This window comes from Neopelma chrysocephalum, unplaced genomic scaffold (genome assembly GCF_003984885.1).
Source record: "Neopelma chrysocephalum unplaced genomic scaffold, ASM398488v2 Primary Assembly neopelma1_23b, whole genome shotgun sequence".
Lineage (NCBI taxonomy): Eukaryota > Metazoa > Chordata > Aves > Passeriformes > Pipridae > Neopelma > Neopelma chrysocephalum.
In genome coordinates this window covers 11,274,524-11,290,257 of record NW_020897692.1, presented here as the reverse complement: position 1 = coordinate 11,290,257, position 15,734 = coordinate 11,274,524, and the positions used below count along the sequence as shown (strand labels likewise).

Sequence of the window (15,734 nt, the reverse complement as noted above, 5' to 3'; positions counted from 1 at the left end):
TAACTTCAATCACATAATGCCAGGCCTCAGCAGGCAAGCCTTGAGGCAATCACATTTTCATTTCTTCCAAGACTATCACAGTCCAGTCTTCCCCATTTTCACAATAGAATTAATGAGGTCATTAATTCCCTTCCTGGCCCTCTAACACTACTTAAATCATCTCAACATTTTATTTTGCAAAATTTAGGCACAATCCTTAGGTAAAAATTCAATTAAACTTGCACCTAACTCTGGTGTTCTGTTTGCTCAAATTGTTTATTTTATGTGATCTTTATCTGAAATCAGGGTCCAGTGAGATAGAGCTCCACCTATTTTCTTTGAATTTATTTATTTTTTAAAAAAACTTCTTGAGCTTCCATAATGATTGACTTATGCTTTTATTCCTCTTTATTTCATCCTCAACAGGAAATGAGAAAGATAATCCTCCAACTTCAGAGTTTGTAGCAGCAGTTGGTATAATGCAAATGGACAGTATTACTTTATTTATTTATTAAACACAGGCTGAGGATGTTTCTTATTTGAGACTCAGGTCATGTAAGGACCTGCTATCAGGCTATTTCATAATGGACTTTAGTCTTAATTAAAACTGTGAAGTAAAATTAGACTTCACATTTAGGCACAGAAAAAATATGGTAACCAGAACAGATTCTGTGAGCTAGAACACAGGGTATTTTTACATTGAAATACTTCTGCTGAACTGAGGAAAATTTACTACTACTACAATAAAAGAACTTCTCGCAATTGGGCTTGCTTTCTACCTCAAGAGTCCATTTTCACACTGTCAGAAGCAGTCTTTTCCATAAACCGGCCACATTGCTAAGAAGCAAGAATAAAATTGTCTTAGACTTTCAGTTTTTTCTTCTACTTTGAAAGAGAGAATTTTTGGCAGGTTGTTCAATACAGACAAGTATTCAGTATGTGGAACATTTGAGAATGTTGGAGGTTTTTTTATGTTGGGTTTGCTATTGAACTGTTACCAAAACAAACTGATGTAGTACCAAGGATAGGTCATGTCTTCTGGCAAGATCAGAAAGCATAGTCTTGTCACAGGAACTTTGAAGATCAGATTACTCTGTGGTTATGCACTGTTCTTTGTCTTCAGCAGTTGCATTCCAGTAACTTCTCTTTTTAAGTAATGGTTAACATTAAGTACATTCTGCTTTAGACACAAGTCACATTTTTCCACCAGGCACTCACTTCAAGTCAAGCTGTTTATTGATATTGTAACTCTTTTTCCCACTGCAAGTAAGGCATCTGAGAGAAGGATGCAGTCAATAACACTTCTTGTGAATCCAATCCAACCAGCCCAGTTCTTTGCTCTATTTGATGGATTCGAGCAGATAATGTGTTTCCAGATGTTATTTGACCTGACTGTCATGACCTTTCCTCCCTCAGAGACTTCTATTAAAAAAAGACTTACATCCTTCAAGGTTTAATATTCATAATTAAAGAAAAACCATGCTGCTGGGAACCTAGTACTGAACTTGGAACTAGCTACTGAACCTAGTTTCAGTACCAGTGTACTGAAAAGAGGCAAAGGCTGTGAAGGATCCTTCACAATTCAATTATAAACTGGGAACTCTTCCCTCTGACTGAGCAAAACACAACTGTCAGCTCCCCAAATAGTTTGATGCAGTTAAAGAAACATCTGAGATGACAATCTGCTTTGTTACAGGGACGCAGATTTTTACAAGAAAATAGAAGAAACTGCTCTCACACAAGGGAATTGGTCTGGAGAGCTGTTGCATACACTGAGGACAAATCCTACTTCCCCAAAATACTGTCTCCAGGAAAGGCTCATTTTATAAGCAAGACTCTCATAACAGCAACAGCCTCCAGAAAGTTTATAATCTCTCACACTGTGGGCACTACCTCAGCTGGGTAAGGCTCAGAAAGCACTCAGTGTGGGCACTCTGAAAGCAGAGGTATTGCTCTTGGTACTTCTGAAGCTTGGTAGTGAATACCTGTGAAGGACACCAGTGAAGAAGCAGGTCACTGGTGGTCAAATCCAGATTCGACACATGACACTGAACATTAGGAGAGTGACACTGCCCTGAGAAGCATCAGACAGAGATGTTGTGGTTTCACCTTTGAACATGTGACATATGGGCAACTTGTAAGAAACACAAATTCCAAGGATCTCCATAGTTATCAACATGACACCAAGACAAATGGCCATGACTGAAGGAAGAGTTTACAAATTTGACTTACATTAAGCATTTTAAGCTCTGTGGGCACACTGTCCCATGTATTTGCTGCTACAGGCTCTCAGAGAACCCACTTAATTGCAACAAAAACCAGACAGCAATTCTCACCCTGGTGCATTTAATTGAAAAGATCAAAGATGCACTGACAGCTGTAGTCAGTAAAAAAATGTAAGGCATTGAAAAATATTATAAGGTGAAGACAGAAAAAAACTTTGGTTTTAGTTTTAAGCACAAAAAGCAGCCTTTCCCACTTGGAAAAAATAGGAATTATGAATGAAGCAGAATATAGTTGCACATCAAGTGACAAACACAAAGTTTAAAAATCAAAATATTTTAATAACTAGTAATTGTGAGACAGCCCCTTACTCACTGTATTTTGGACTAGCAGCTTTAATCAACAGATGGAAGCCAGTTTAACATGTTCTGCGAATTTTCTGCCTTACAACATACAAAGTTCCATTACCAGTATTCTGTAACTCCAGCAACACAGGTACAGCACTGTAAATAAGACCTTAAAAGCTTCTGACTATTTGAAAGCCCTGTGCTGCCAGACTGTACTGTGCAAACAAATTATTATATGGAGCTACAGTGAGCTAGGACACTGGAAAAGCTGCCCCATTCCACAGTTAACCCAGAGTTACACAGGTAAACTGTTAGGCTACACAAGTAATTAAGTGAAACCAGTCATGTGTTTATGTGGTAAATTATTAAGTTTTGTTTAAACCTGCCCATAGATTAGGATATTGGAACATAAATTTTTGTAAAAAATACACAATCCCAGAAACACAACTCACTTAAAACTGCATTTACACTTAATGATGTCTTTTCATCCAAATGAAAATAAATATATGTTCAAAAACAACACCAAATCTCTTATTAAATGGTTTGCAGAATTTATTAGTCTCTTTTAATATACTCAATATTTTATCAAGCTAGTTGCATATAAAGTGATCTCCACCATATACATTACAGTTTCTGTGCATCATCTAAAAAAAAAAGTCACCAAAAATTAATATTTTACAGGTTGCAGTTAACTTTTAATTAACCTAAAGGTGAATCCGTCTGTTATTTCATTTAAGACACTAAGCTGCACATTGCTTCTTACTGCAATATTTAAATTACATTTCACAGCAAGCTAAACCTGCATTTCAGGTAAAACAGGTCACTGCCATCTCAACTTTTGAATTTCTATAGTTTACTTCTTTAACACCGCAAAAAATTAATGTGGTGTTCACTCCAAATAAGGAAAAAGTATACAATTCCCTTGCAACAAAGCCTGCTCAGAATACATATGCCTTAAGAAAATTAGGAAACTCCTCCAGTAAAAGGAATTCACCCCAGTACAAGGAATTCACCCAAATTTGTGAACAGAAAAAAACCTTTTAGGTTCTTCTTGATTAATGCTTGGAGCTGCTCATAAAAAGCAAAACCAGCAAGCACAAAAAATAAAGTATTATGGGATATGACTCAAAGAAAAGAAAATTAGAAAAAGCAGATTATACCTGCAACAAACGTCCCAATTTAGAACAATCTTTTTAAGAGACTCACGCAGATAATTAACAAATAGGTTTTCTGGTATCTTCATAGGATGCTTGTTTACTGGCCAGGCACATATATAGTAAATATACAAAGAATCCAGAGTGCTGAATTTTACACAGCACTTAAAGTGGGTAGGACACAGGAAAAATATTTAACAACTTGTATAAATATATTAAAATCTCAGCAAGAAATGTAAGAGCCCATGCACACAAGACAGTAAATTGAAAAAAAAATTTAAAGACTTGACTTTTCCTTTCAACACCACTGACACCTGAATTCTGGAAAGTTAACAATATACAGTATCTTTTAACAGTCTTTCTCCATACAATCTAAATGTACTGAATCATAACAACATTACACAGCATGTGAACAAGCAGCAGATGCATCAAGGGAACAGGAGCTATATGCATCGTGTGGCCTGCCCAGTTAGAGGCAAACATCAGAAAAACTGTTTCTGACACAGGCAGAGATACAATCAATAGAGCTAATTGTATACCCGTCATTTTCAAGAGTTAATCCACAGTATGGGAAAGGGGAGCTTTAGATAAAAATTATGCACCCGGTCTGAGAAGTGACAGAGGCAGAGATTTCTCTTTCAAAAATTGGATCCATTCTGGACTGGCCTTGATGCACATGCAGTACATTTATTTTCAGAATGCAAGATTAATTGGGAATGTCTGCACTAGTGTTTCGATTGCCATATTTGTGATGAATGATCAGCAATACCACTCCTAAGAAGAAGCATATGGACCCAACAGTGATGTAAGCAATTCCCAGAAAGGGATTTTTGCCTCCCATCCATGAGATGGTGCTTAGGATCATCCTTTTTCGTCCATCAAAACTGTGTACAGGATAATCTGAAAAACATTTAGGAAAACAAGAAGCAAATTTCCAAACCTAGCTTGATGTGGTCAGGCACATCAATTTAGGGTCATTTCATTCATGTTCCAAATACAAACTGCTACCTTTGAATACTGGAACTGCAAATATGACACATTTAGCTGTTCATTTTAGGCTAAGACTAAACTGGGCACTGTCAGCTACTTCAAGAAAACTGCCACACTAGAAGATGTTAACTCCTTTTTAAGGGAAAAATAAATGTAGGACCTTGTGGGCTTTTGAAAGCAGCTTCAATAAAGTGAGGAAAATCTTGATTCTTGAATATATTTTAGTACAAAATTTTTCTTTATGTTCATTCAATTTTATATGCAGTCCCCACAGTTTTGCAGCAAAGGAAAATACTGCAGTAGTTATATAAAAATGATCATTCAGTGCTCTTGAATTTGAAGAATTTGGTAACTATGACAACCCTCCTCGTCTAGTCTCCTGCACTTTTACCTAGTCTTTAGTTTGTCCAAAACAGAGTGACAGACCTCCACGTGATCCACATCTCTGGCATTTTTCCAACTTCCAAAGTCAGTCTGCCCTTCATTATATATTGTCATTTCACCCTGAAGTTACAGTTCTCAAATTTCTAGGCTACCAACTCTCTCTGCTTTTCCTTTTTTTCTATGCTTCTCTGTCATTTCCTTTACAGCACCCAAGCAATCTGATTTCCTTCTCACTACAAAGCTACACTTTCCATAAAACCAGAAGTAAAAGATGGTAACATTCTACCCATCTCTCAATACCAGTTTTCAACCACAGCTCAATACCATCTTTTTTTTAGAGATGGTAATAAGAAACTGAACTTGCAAATACATGCCTGGGTATAAGGCCCTTAGTTGCTTTCAAAGGCTTTTCAAAGGATACTGTATGCAATATCCAAAGAGTAGTTTCCAGCCTGTAAGGTAGGCTGTAAGTTGTTCTTCCTTTCAATGAGACGATACAGCTTGCGGAACGTTGGCAGAGCAGCAGTACGCATCCACACGATGAAGTCCTCGTTGATAAAGCCATTGTTGTCAGGCTCTGAGTCCAGCATATACACTGGCTTGGGCCAGTTCACAGGTTTTGTTGTGCCTAAGATTAAAAAAAAAACAAAACAAAGTATTTCAAATACAGGAGTGAGTAACACACTGGCTCATCAAAATTCATTCTATTATAACAAAAAGCCATATTAACTTCTAAACAGTATTTACAGACAGGCTGACATTACTATTGCAACACACCGGGCTGTTTAGGAACTTTTTATTTTGCAGTTTAAATAGTGTAATTTCTATAAATAAATAGTTTAATTAATGACAGCACTGTCCATTTGTTTAAACAATTCTGCCTTCCCTACAGATTCATACAGCTAGGAAGTCTAGTCTCAAAGCACTACTTTGTGAGGTAGTTCTCCATTATGACAACAGCTTCTCTGCTCACATGGTAGAGTTTGAGCACCCTTTCCTGAACCACGAGCAAGTAAAATTGTGTACAGTATTTTAGATTATGTACAAATGCTTTTGCTAATGTTATTGAAAATACAATTCCACATTGCATAAGGGTAAGGTATCTGCTTTTCCAAGGGTAGCCATCACACTGACAACATGTAATTTGACTGTGACTAAGCAAAAAACCCACATCAGGTTAAACCTGAAGTTATTGTATACCTTGCATAAACACACATGCTTTTAGAGCCCTAAGACCATTTTCAGACGTAGTAGCCAAAGGAAACTTTGATTTGCCAAATCGTATATAACCTAACAAATGAGAGACATCAGTCCTTCTAATCACAAAAAAAGAATCAGTTTTTTAGAAAACTTAGCACAATTTAGCAGTAGAAACATTTAAACGAATACTCCATATGAAGAGTTTCATTTAACAACTGCAGGATTTCTTTACAAGTTAAATCCAAGCATTATAGCAGTTGTACTGGTCTTGACTGTAATAAAGTTAAATTTCTTCACAGTAGCTGGTATGGAAGAATGTTTTGGATTTGTGCTGGGAACAAATGTTGATAACACAGGGATGTTTCCACTATTGCTGAGCAGTATTTGCACAGCATCAAGGCCTGTTCTACTTCTCACCCCACCCCACCAGCAAGGAGGCTGGGGGCCCATGAGAGATCGGCAGGGGGCACAGACCAGAGAGCAGACCCCAGCTGACCAGAGGGACATCCCATACCATGTGGCATCAGGCTCAGCAATACAAATGGGTGGGTACGGGGGCTGCCTTTGCTCAGGAACTTAGATGGTGGTAAGCAATTCTTTTATTTTGCATTACTTGTTTTTCTTGGGTTTTATCTCCCTCTCTCTTTCTTGTGTTTTCTGGGGGTTGTTTGATTATTTTTTTAGTTAGTTTGATGCTTAGTTGCCAACTGAGGTTAAACCCAAGCAGTGCACATATTACAGTTTTTTTAGTATTCAAGGTATTCAGAAATTTAAAAAAAAATAATTAATGATTACAGTAAAGATTAAAACCAAACACGTTCACAGGAAACCGAAACTTGCAGCTTTTGTTACTTAAAGACAACTTTTCTAAATAGCAGAGCAGTCCTTAGCTTAGATTTCTTCAGAGAACCCCATTTAATTAGCACATTCAGTAAAATGTCAGTGAGGCAATACTCACTGGAATCAAAATGTGCTTTGAAGCGTTTTGTTATTCTTAAAATTTAACTTTTTTTTTTTGTTACCTTGGAAAAGTGCAGTTAAGTTGTTTCCATCTCCTGTAGGATTCCTGAACTTTACATTTTTATCTGTCCACCATGCAATGCCTTTTTTAATCAAAGTAATCGGAGTCCTCGTGTCATTATCAATGCGGTATAACTCCAATGTATCTAAAGACAAAATCAAATCAGAAAACTAGCTGAAGAAACTTTCATTTGATAGATGATCTTGACAGGCAGTGAAACAATTACCTCGAGGAGAAAACAAAACCAAAAAAACTGGACAAGGCATTTACTACCTGCCTGCCACAATCACAAACTGTTCTATAAGAATCAGTGTGTATCAGATAGCAGCATATTATCCATATATGATATCTATGTTTCTACTCCATAGCAGTAGCAGCTTCTCACAACAGCTATTTCCATCCCTTGTGTGCTATGAGATACAATTAATTCTCATAGCAATTTTGAAAAAAGCAACAGCAGTAAAAGGTATTTATTTTATTCTGAACAATTGAAAATGTGTTCATTCAAAACAAAAGAAACCCCGATGTCTTTACTCAGAATAATTTGCAACACAACACAAAACATACACTAGATCAGAGAACCATCTATATGATAACTTAACAGTGTTACCATACCATTAAACATACTGTTGGCAATAGCTCCACAAGGAGCAATGGGTTTGTCCTCATTTGTGCGGTAAGGCTCACATTCCTTACTTGGATTCTGATAGAAAGAAAAAAGGCAGATGAGTCTGCGCTGGTTTATCCAACTAACCTGGTTTCTACTACAGTACTTCTAATGTGCACATCTTAAACGTACCACAAAACAATCTTTTCACAAGTCAGGTTCTTTACAAATATTTCAGCATTCAATGCTAGTTAGCATGATTGATTTTTCTCCTACAAGCAGGAATAAAATCTAAGAAAAACATGAATAAAGTCAGAATGCCATCATGGTCATAGTAAAAATAAGGCTTTTCTTGGAAGCTATTAGGACTTTTATATTTTAATAAAAACAGCTGTCCAACATGAAGTACTCTTTTATTAAAGGGTTTTATTTGAATATGCATCAGTGTTATACAAAGTAAGGCCATACCAAGAAACCAAGCATAACATAAAACACAAGAAGTTGCAAGAACTCCAACAGCATGCCAAAATGGAAGAAGAAAAAGCCCCCCACAAAAACTCTGCTAGTCATCTAATATCGTCTCTTGAAACTCTCCCCTTTTTAAAGTTTACTGGTAAAAGAAGAGAATCATTCTTGCTGGAGCAACAACACGACTGCTATTTCCACTCCTCATAAAAATTAGGAAAAGGAGAGGTCTAGCCCTAAACATTATAGTGCCTTGAACAGAATACACTGTAGTGATATTTTCCAATATTGCTGATGTTCAATATTGAACTAGAGTCCATAAAAATTATATTTAGTTGTAATACCCCAACCAAATGCTAGGTAACTGAATGTTATTTTATGTTGAAAATGAAAGCTTCAAACAGAACGGGTACAGACAGGTAACAAGATAACAAGAAGACAACAAGAGAGTTTAAAACTATTCAAATTTGAGAAGTGATTGCAAGTACTGCACTGGTGTCTGTTTAATAAAATGATCAACATGAAATTTTATAATATTTTACAGTTATTTTCAATAAACAGAATTCCTTATGGTTGCCTTCTGTTATGCAAAAATTTTAGTACCTCATTATCATTAAACTAAATACTGTGTGGTGATTTATGCAGTGGTCAGAAGTTAGTTGCTTATGGATATGCAAGCATGAATACCTACAAGTAACGAACTGTTGTCTCCATTTAGCTGGCTGTCATCTCGAGATTTCACGTAACGACGGTGGTTTTGGTAGAAGTTGGAAAGTCCATAATACATGAATACATTGCTCTACAAAAAGCAAGACGGGGAAAGAAGGGCTTTCATTCACACAAACCTTCAGTTTTAAGTTCTTAAACTCTGTGTTTAAAGCAACATTCATGAAGTAAGACCTCAACCTTTTCTTCACAATGAGTACACAAGAGTACTATCCTAACATAAGCTGGCAGCCTGAAATCGAACGGTATAAACGTCCCACAAACTAGATGATATTCACCAGCACTAATCCTAACACCTGTCTTGTCCAACGCAGAACCCATAAACCTCCTTTGCCTCCAATTTGTTAGAAAGCACTTATCTGGTATTTCCAATTCTTGTTGAACAGGGTTTTTGTAAATCATGCAGGAATAGCTCATCTGCTCTCCAGCTATATGACACTGTATGGTAACTCTGAACACATAAAACACAAGCGTTCCATTTAATGTTTTACATTTCCAGATAAACAGAGGCATTAAGAAACATCTCACACCTTCTAATGAAAAAGGGGACACAAAAATCAGGTCCAAGTTCATAGGACAACTAGAAATAATCCTTTAAAATAGGAAAAAAAATAAAATACTTAAGTGATAAAACTTTCATTTTGAACAGGAAAGAGATAATATAAATCGTTCTAATTTCACTCTGTATACAGGGCAGCATACCTCAAATGAATGTTCCAGTGTGAAGTTGATGGTGCAAGTACAAGGTGGTGTGCTGTCCCAGGACACATTTAAGCATTTGTTGCAGGGACTAGAAGGCTCCGTTCCCGTATAGTCAATCTGTAATAGAAAAAAAAGTCATTAATTTACAATGGGAGAGTAAAGAAAAATTATTAAGAGAGTTTTTGTGGCATTTATTTTGAAATCATATTACACCTCAACACCAAAAGCCCATTCAGGGCTATCTGACAATCTCAAGAGGTGTCTTCCAACCTTAACCATTCTGTGATTTTGTAAACAGTTTTTGTGATTCTGACTATATCCTTGATTTCAGACTCAAATAAATTTAACCCTGAGGTGAGATTACTGCTGGGGCAAAACCAAACAAAAACAAAAACAAAACAAAACAAAAAAAACCACAAACCAAACAAAAAACCAAACAAACAACCCACACCAAAACACAAACAGCAGACACTCCAGACAACACAATGTTTCCAAAGACACACACTATATGATACGCAGATCTCAGCTTTTACAAGCTTTCCAGAGAGCTAAAGCTTTTAAAAGTCTAAGTATTTAATAAGATCTGTGTTAGAAAACTTGCTTTGTTGACCATTTTTAGCCACCTAATTAGTCAGAAGGTTAAAAACAAATTAAAAAAATCACTTAATGCCTCAAAATTATTCTAAAATAGGGAAGATTAAGATACCAATACTGTTTTGGCAGGAATGGTAAAATAACCAGTAAACAGACAAGAAAGATGATCAGTATTAATCTGGCTTATACAATATTATCTGGTTTTAACAGTGTAGCCCAAAAAGTAAGCCATTATTTGAAATCTGCACAGTCAGGCTACGTGGACAGTACTCATAACATACCCTCAGCAGCCAAGAGCTCACCCTACAGTCCAAGCTAACTCAAGGGCCTTGACCACATTAGCTCTCTCTCATGTGTAGCTCCAGCAAGTGTAGCAGGAGAAAGCTTCCATCTGCCCATAAACAATATATTTTTATACTTAGCATGAACTTCCTATTTTAGAATTTAAGACTCAGACTGGTGCAATACATAACAAATTATGACAAAAAAAATGTTTAATGGCAGTAGCATTTAAACTACACCTGTAGAGTTTTATGAAAGGCTGCTGCAAATGGTTTGTCCTGATTTATGTTTGTAGTGAAAGGCATTACCAAGAGTTAGTGATTTATGATCTGTCCTAATACCCGTATTAAGGTTAGCTAAAACAAACATGCAGTTTCAAGGTTCAGGAAACACATGAAGTCTATTTTCCTCTGGATCTTCCTCAAGGTCTTTCTTCCTGTGATTCTTTCAGTATCTATTAAGTTGAAACCCTTCCATCAGCACTTTTATTGGAATCTGCTCTGCTGCCAGATTTCTGACAGACCAGACTACACCCTAATGAGCCTAGCTGAAACGAGACAGCTTCAAAAGCTATTAGCTGGCAGAGAGAGAGAGGGAGATCACATAATCTTTGTTCCTCAGTTGAACAAGATTCTGAGTTTATGCTGATCTAGAAATAGCACTGCTGCAGAGCCCTCAACAGCTCTGTTTGGCTACAGCAGATAGACAGACCACTGCTCGCAATGAACAATGCACCTCATTTGTTCAAGGCTAACTCGGGAGCGGGTGTGTTCTGCTAAAGTAAGCTGAAGCAAGTATTTCCTTTAGAGAGAAATTAAATCCCTGTATCTTGAGCCAGTTCTCCAATGTGTGGAAAAGTTTCAGATCAAGAACAAACTCCAAGGTTGCAAAAGACCTAAATACTTCAATTCTAAAAACATAATTGACTAAATTCTGTGGAGCATGAAATTGATGTATATTGAAGCAGAACCGTGCTTCTGATGACTGCTGCCAGCTTCCATGCCATCCAAAAGAGCTTTCCTATACAGTAACTGCCAACAAAAGTATTTTTTTCTGCATCTACATTTACAGGTTACATTCAACAGAGAGCTTATTTAAAGGGATAAAGGTATCCATCTTCACCTCTTGACAAAATAACAAAATCTCTTTGACAACTGAAGGAGTGACTTTGGAGTCCACAGCAGGAACCCACCTGACCCCACCTTGTGCCCCCTGGGATCAGCCAGCAGCTAAGTATGACAACTCCAGACCATGAGCCCTTCCTAACAACCTCTGATTTAATGACATTGGGTTTATCCACATCAATGGCTTTTCAGGCTGTTAATGTCTTTGTCAGTGGATTTACACATTTGCAGTATAGAAATAATGTTACTGCTGCGTACACATATTCTCCAAACCATTTGTGATTTTGTAGACTTCATATGCTATCACATATTTATCTTGCTCTGCTTAACCACTTCTTGTATAAAAGGCATCCCATAACTCTGGTCCTCTTTGCTGTTCCTCTCTGTAGGTTTTATTAAGTTGTGTATCATTTTTGAGAAGAGGCTTCCAGAACTGCACACAAGGCTGAAGATGTGCGCAACAGTAATCTGCTTACTTCCAGCTCTCCATTCATAGCCATGCCTTCAGTCAATCTGGCTTTTTAACTACCATTATGCATTTCATAGCAGCAGTTACAGCACAAAGATCTCTTTTCTAAATGGGTAATGTTTTGGATATTTCTCAACTTTTATCACACATTACTATGCTATAATTCTAGTACACCTAAGCTGTTGGAAATCTTCTACACTTGAATTCAAGAGCATTTACATAGGAAATCAATGGAAGAGGTACATTTTGCTGGTCAGTCCTTGTACCTGTATGAGAACAGAACAGTTCACAGAGATGGTGATGCCTGCAATATCTTGTTCCAGGAAAGGGTGACTTTAATTTCAATATGTATATCAGGGTTATAAATTACACATCCTATTCAATTCCAATATTCCAAGTTTACAGACATGCATATGTGCACACACACACTTAAGAAGTATGTTATTGCCTAGGAGGTAGATGTAAATAACTACCTCTGCTTCCTCCCCTGATTACATTTTTTAAAAAGCTTAGTCACTGCTTTTAGCTTCTAAATGTTTTGTCTCCTACAGCTAAATTTACAGCTATTTGTGAATAACATTTGGAGGTTATAACAAAAGCCAGCATTCTAAGAAGGGACATATGTCAGCTATGCATATAGGTGATAGCACTGTCTTAAACTGCATCCCTCACTCATGTTCAGAGCCAAAATGTTGGCCTGTAAAATGCTTTATGTTTTGTTGTTGCAACTGTAAAAACTTTTTTGATTTAAACTATTTTCTTCCAAAATTCAGCTGCCTTTAGATTGATAATCTCACTCGATAAGCACTTGATAAAACACATATGAGGATCAGAGAACAGAACTCAAGTGTCCCCATTCTAACTAACCACACTCCCAGAAGGCAGGGACTCTGTCCCTCCTGTCCTCATGAAAGCCTAGCAATTGGACTTTTGAGAACTTCACATGAGGGAATGATAGAAGAGTGAACCCATATAGCAAAACAAACAAATGAAACCTCTTCCAGTCTTGAACCTGAAATCTGAGAGGACTGAAGGCCAGCACCTGCCAACTGGTTTCCCCTACAATTGGTTACTACTGCTGTATATGTGCAACTTGATTGCGTAGGGGAGCCTCAGTCATGCTCCCAACTCTCCTATGATTTCTGTGCGGAACATTAGGTGGGAGCAGCTAGTTTTTGGCTTCTACTGGACCTTACCAGGAGTACATGACTGAGCTGCTAAGCAACAACAGTCAATAAAAATTTTGTATATGCATAAAGCAGCAATACAGGCACAAGAAGTCACTTACATGTTTGGACTCACAAAACTCTGATGCATTTCTTGTCCCTACAGATCAATGCAGATTCAGTCATAATGAAAACCAAGATATACTTTTCCAATTATATTTACCTTACAATCATTATGATCTAAGACTACTGCTTTACTATAGAAATGACTATGTTTAATGCACTTGTCAAAAAATTAGAGTTAACGAGGATATTTTTTTACTTCTCTCCAATGAGTGCCATGCTGAAAACATGGGATTGTATTTACCTTAAATATACATATTTATAACATGACAATTTAAAAGTCTACATGCCCAGGACAACGTGTTCTCTAGGCACTTGTGTCAATTTTCATATGTTCATCATACCCCCAAAACTTGACAAAAAAGTAGCAACTTCTTTTCAAAAAGTATGCTTAAATACCAATTTAGATGCTGTAAAATACACTTCAGCTTTATTTTTTTCCTCTTATACTTTTCTCCTCGACTGGAATTTTAGTTTTTAACATAAAAGGAAAATTAAAGTGAAACCAGTTTTATTCGAACATTTCCATTTTAACAGAAATATGAAAATACCATTTGTTGCCTACCTCAAGATTTCTTTAGTTAACTGGGCTTCACTGCCACATTGTTACCACTAATTAAGCCACTCTCTTGAACAGTCCTTATTTGAAAGTGGCAGCATACCTCCAATAACTCGGAGGTCTTTTGCAACCCGCTTGATTCTATGATTCCATGATTCTAACTACAAAGATTTGATCCACAAAAATTCATACTCTCCAACATAATAATCCAACAAACAACTACACACTTTTTTCTCTACAATCAGTCTTGGACGCGTTACCTCACAGAAACTAATCACAGCCTTCAATTTGCTTCTCAAGGCTGTTCCTAAGCCCTGCGAGTTGTTTCCTTCCTTACAACACGAAGTGATTCTGTTATCAAATGGATCAATCTGTGATATACAGTTCCACTTCCAGCTAACGTTCAGCAACTTTTCACAGCAGTAGCCTGACTAATTATCATATCTAAACAACTCAGTTTTTTAAGTGTAATCAGAAAAAGTCACTCACTCCAGGTTTATTCCAGACACCCTAGTCTTCCACAGAGCATCTGAAACGTTGTATCATCAGTGCACGTAAGAATTACAGCAAAACACTCAACACAGAGCTTTGTCCTGAGAATAAAATTACTTTGGAACGTTTGAAGATATATAATCCACGGCCACAAGCTACCGCAATGATGACATACTAATGACAAAAAAACTTGCTGGGCTGTATTGATTAAACGTTGGCAGTAACTTCCCCGGAAGTTCACTCGGGAGCACTGGCAAGGCTGACAGGAGGGACATCGTCTATGCAGAGGTGACTCCGTTAGCTCGGTGTCTGCTGAGGGCAACTAATGTTGACAACCACGAACGTGACTCCGGATCGGAACCGCCCGAGCGCCGTGTGGGCTCCGCACAGAACCCCCCTGGGTCCCGCCCGTCCCGGCCGGGGCCGGATTTCCCGGGAGGCGCAGACGGCCTGGAGCAGGCGATCCCAGAGCACTGCCCGCCCGGCCCCCCGCCCGGGCACCCCCGCCCCACGCACCTCGTACTCGCGGATGTTGTTGGAGGTGACGAAGATGCCGATGCCTATAGGGATGAAGATGAGGCCGATGATGAAGAAGGCCGGCAGCACCGTGCCCGCCGTCAGGATGGGCTGCCAGGCCGGCAGCCGCTGCTGCTTGAACGCCGTGTTGTCGGGCTTGCGAGTCTTCACGGCCCCCCCTCCGCCGCTGCTGCCCACGGCACCGCCGCCCGGGACGCCGACACCGCCCGAGGGATGCCCATCCGCCTCCTCCTTGGCGCTGTAGTTCACCGCCATGGCGCCCGCACCACCGGCACCGCCGCACATGTGACCGGGCACCGCGCCTGCGCACTCGGCAGCGGCGCGGGCCGGCAGGCGCGCGGCTGGTGACGCGCACGGGGCGCGCCCTTCCCTAAAGCGCGGGATTAGGGAATCGTGGGATCATAGAGACTGGGAGAGATTTGCGATGTCACGCGGTATTACCACCCACCCAGCACTACCACTGTAACCCCCGAGCCTCTAAACCGCAGCACCCTGCGCCAGATCCAGACGCCTCTTAAACACGTCCAGGGATGGTGACTCCAACACCTCCCTGGGCAGCTCATTCCAATGCCTCAGCACACTAACAGTGA

The 15,734-nt window shown here is 38.6% G+C and overlaps 1 protein-coding gene across 1 annotated transcript; it reads right to left on the bottom strand.

Moving 5' to 3' along the window:
* Positions 1–3,076: 3,076 nt before the first annotated feature.
* Positions 3,077–15,426, bottom strand: TMEM30A (transmembrane protein 30A). Its single transcript, XM_027697129.1, has 7 exons — positions 15,124–15,426; positions 9,799–9,915; positions 9,062–9,169; positions 7,914–8,001; positions 7,300–7,443; positions 5,499–5,705; positions 3,077–4,603 (listed from the first exon to the last, which is right to left on the bottom strand). Exons 1-7 carry the CDS (start codon positions 15,397–15,399, stop codon positions 4,410–4,412), a joined length of 1,134 nt encoding a protein of 377 aa, XP_027552930.1. The 5' UTR covers positions 15,400–15,426; the 3' UTR covers positions 3,077–4,409.
* Between the last annotated feature and the right edge of the window lie 308 nt (positions 15,427–15,734).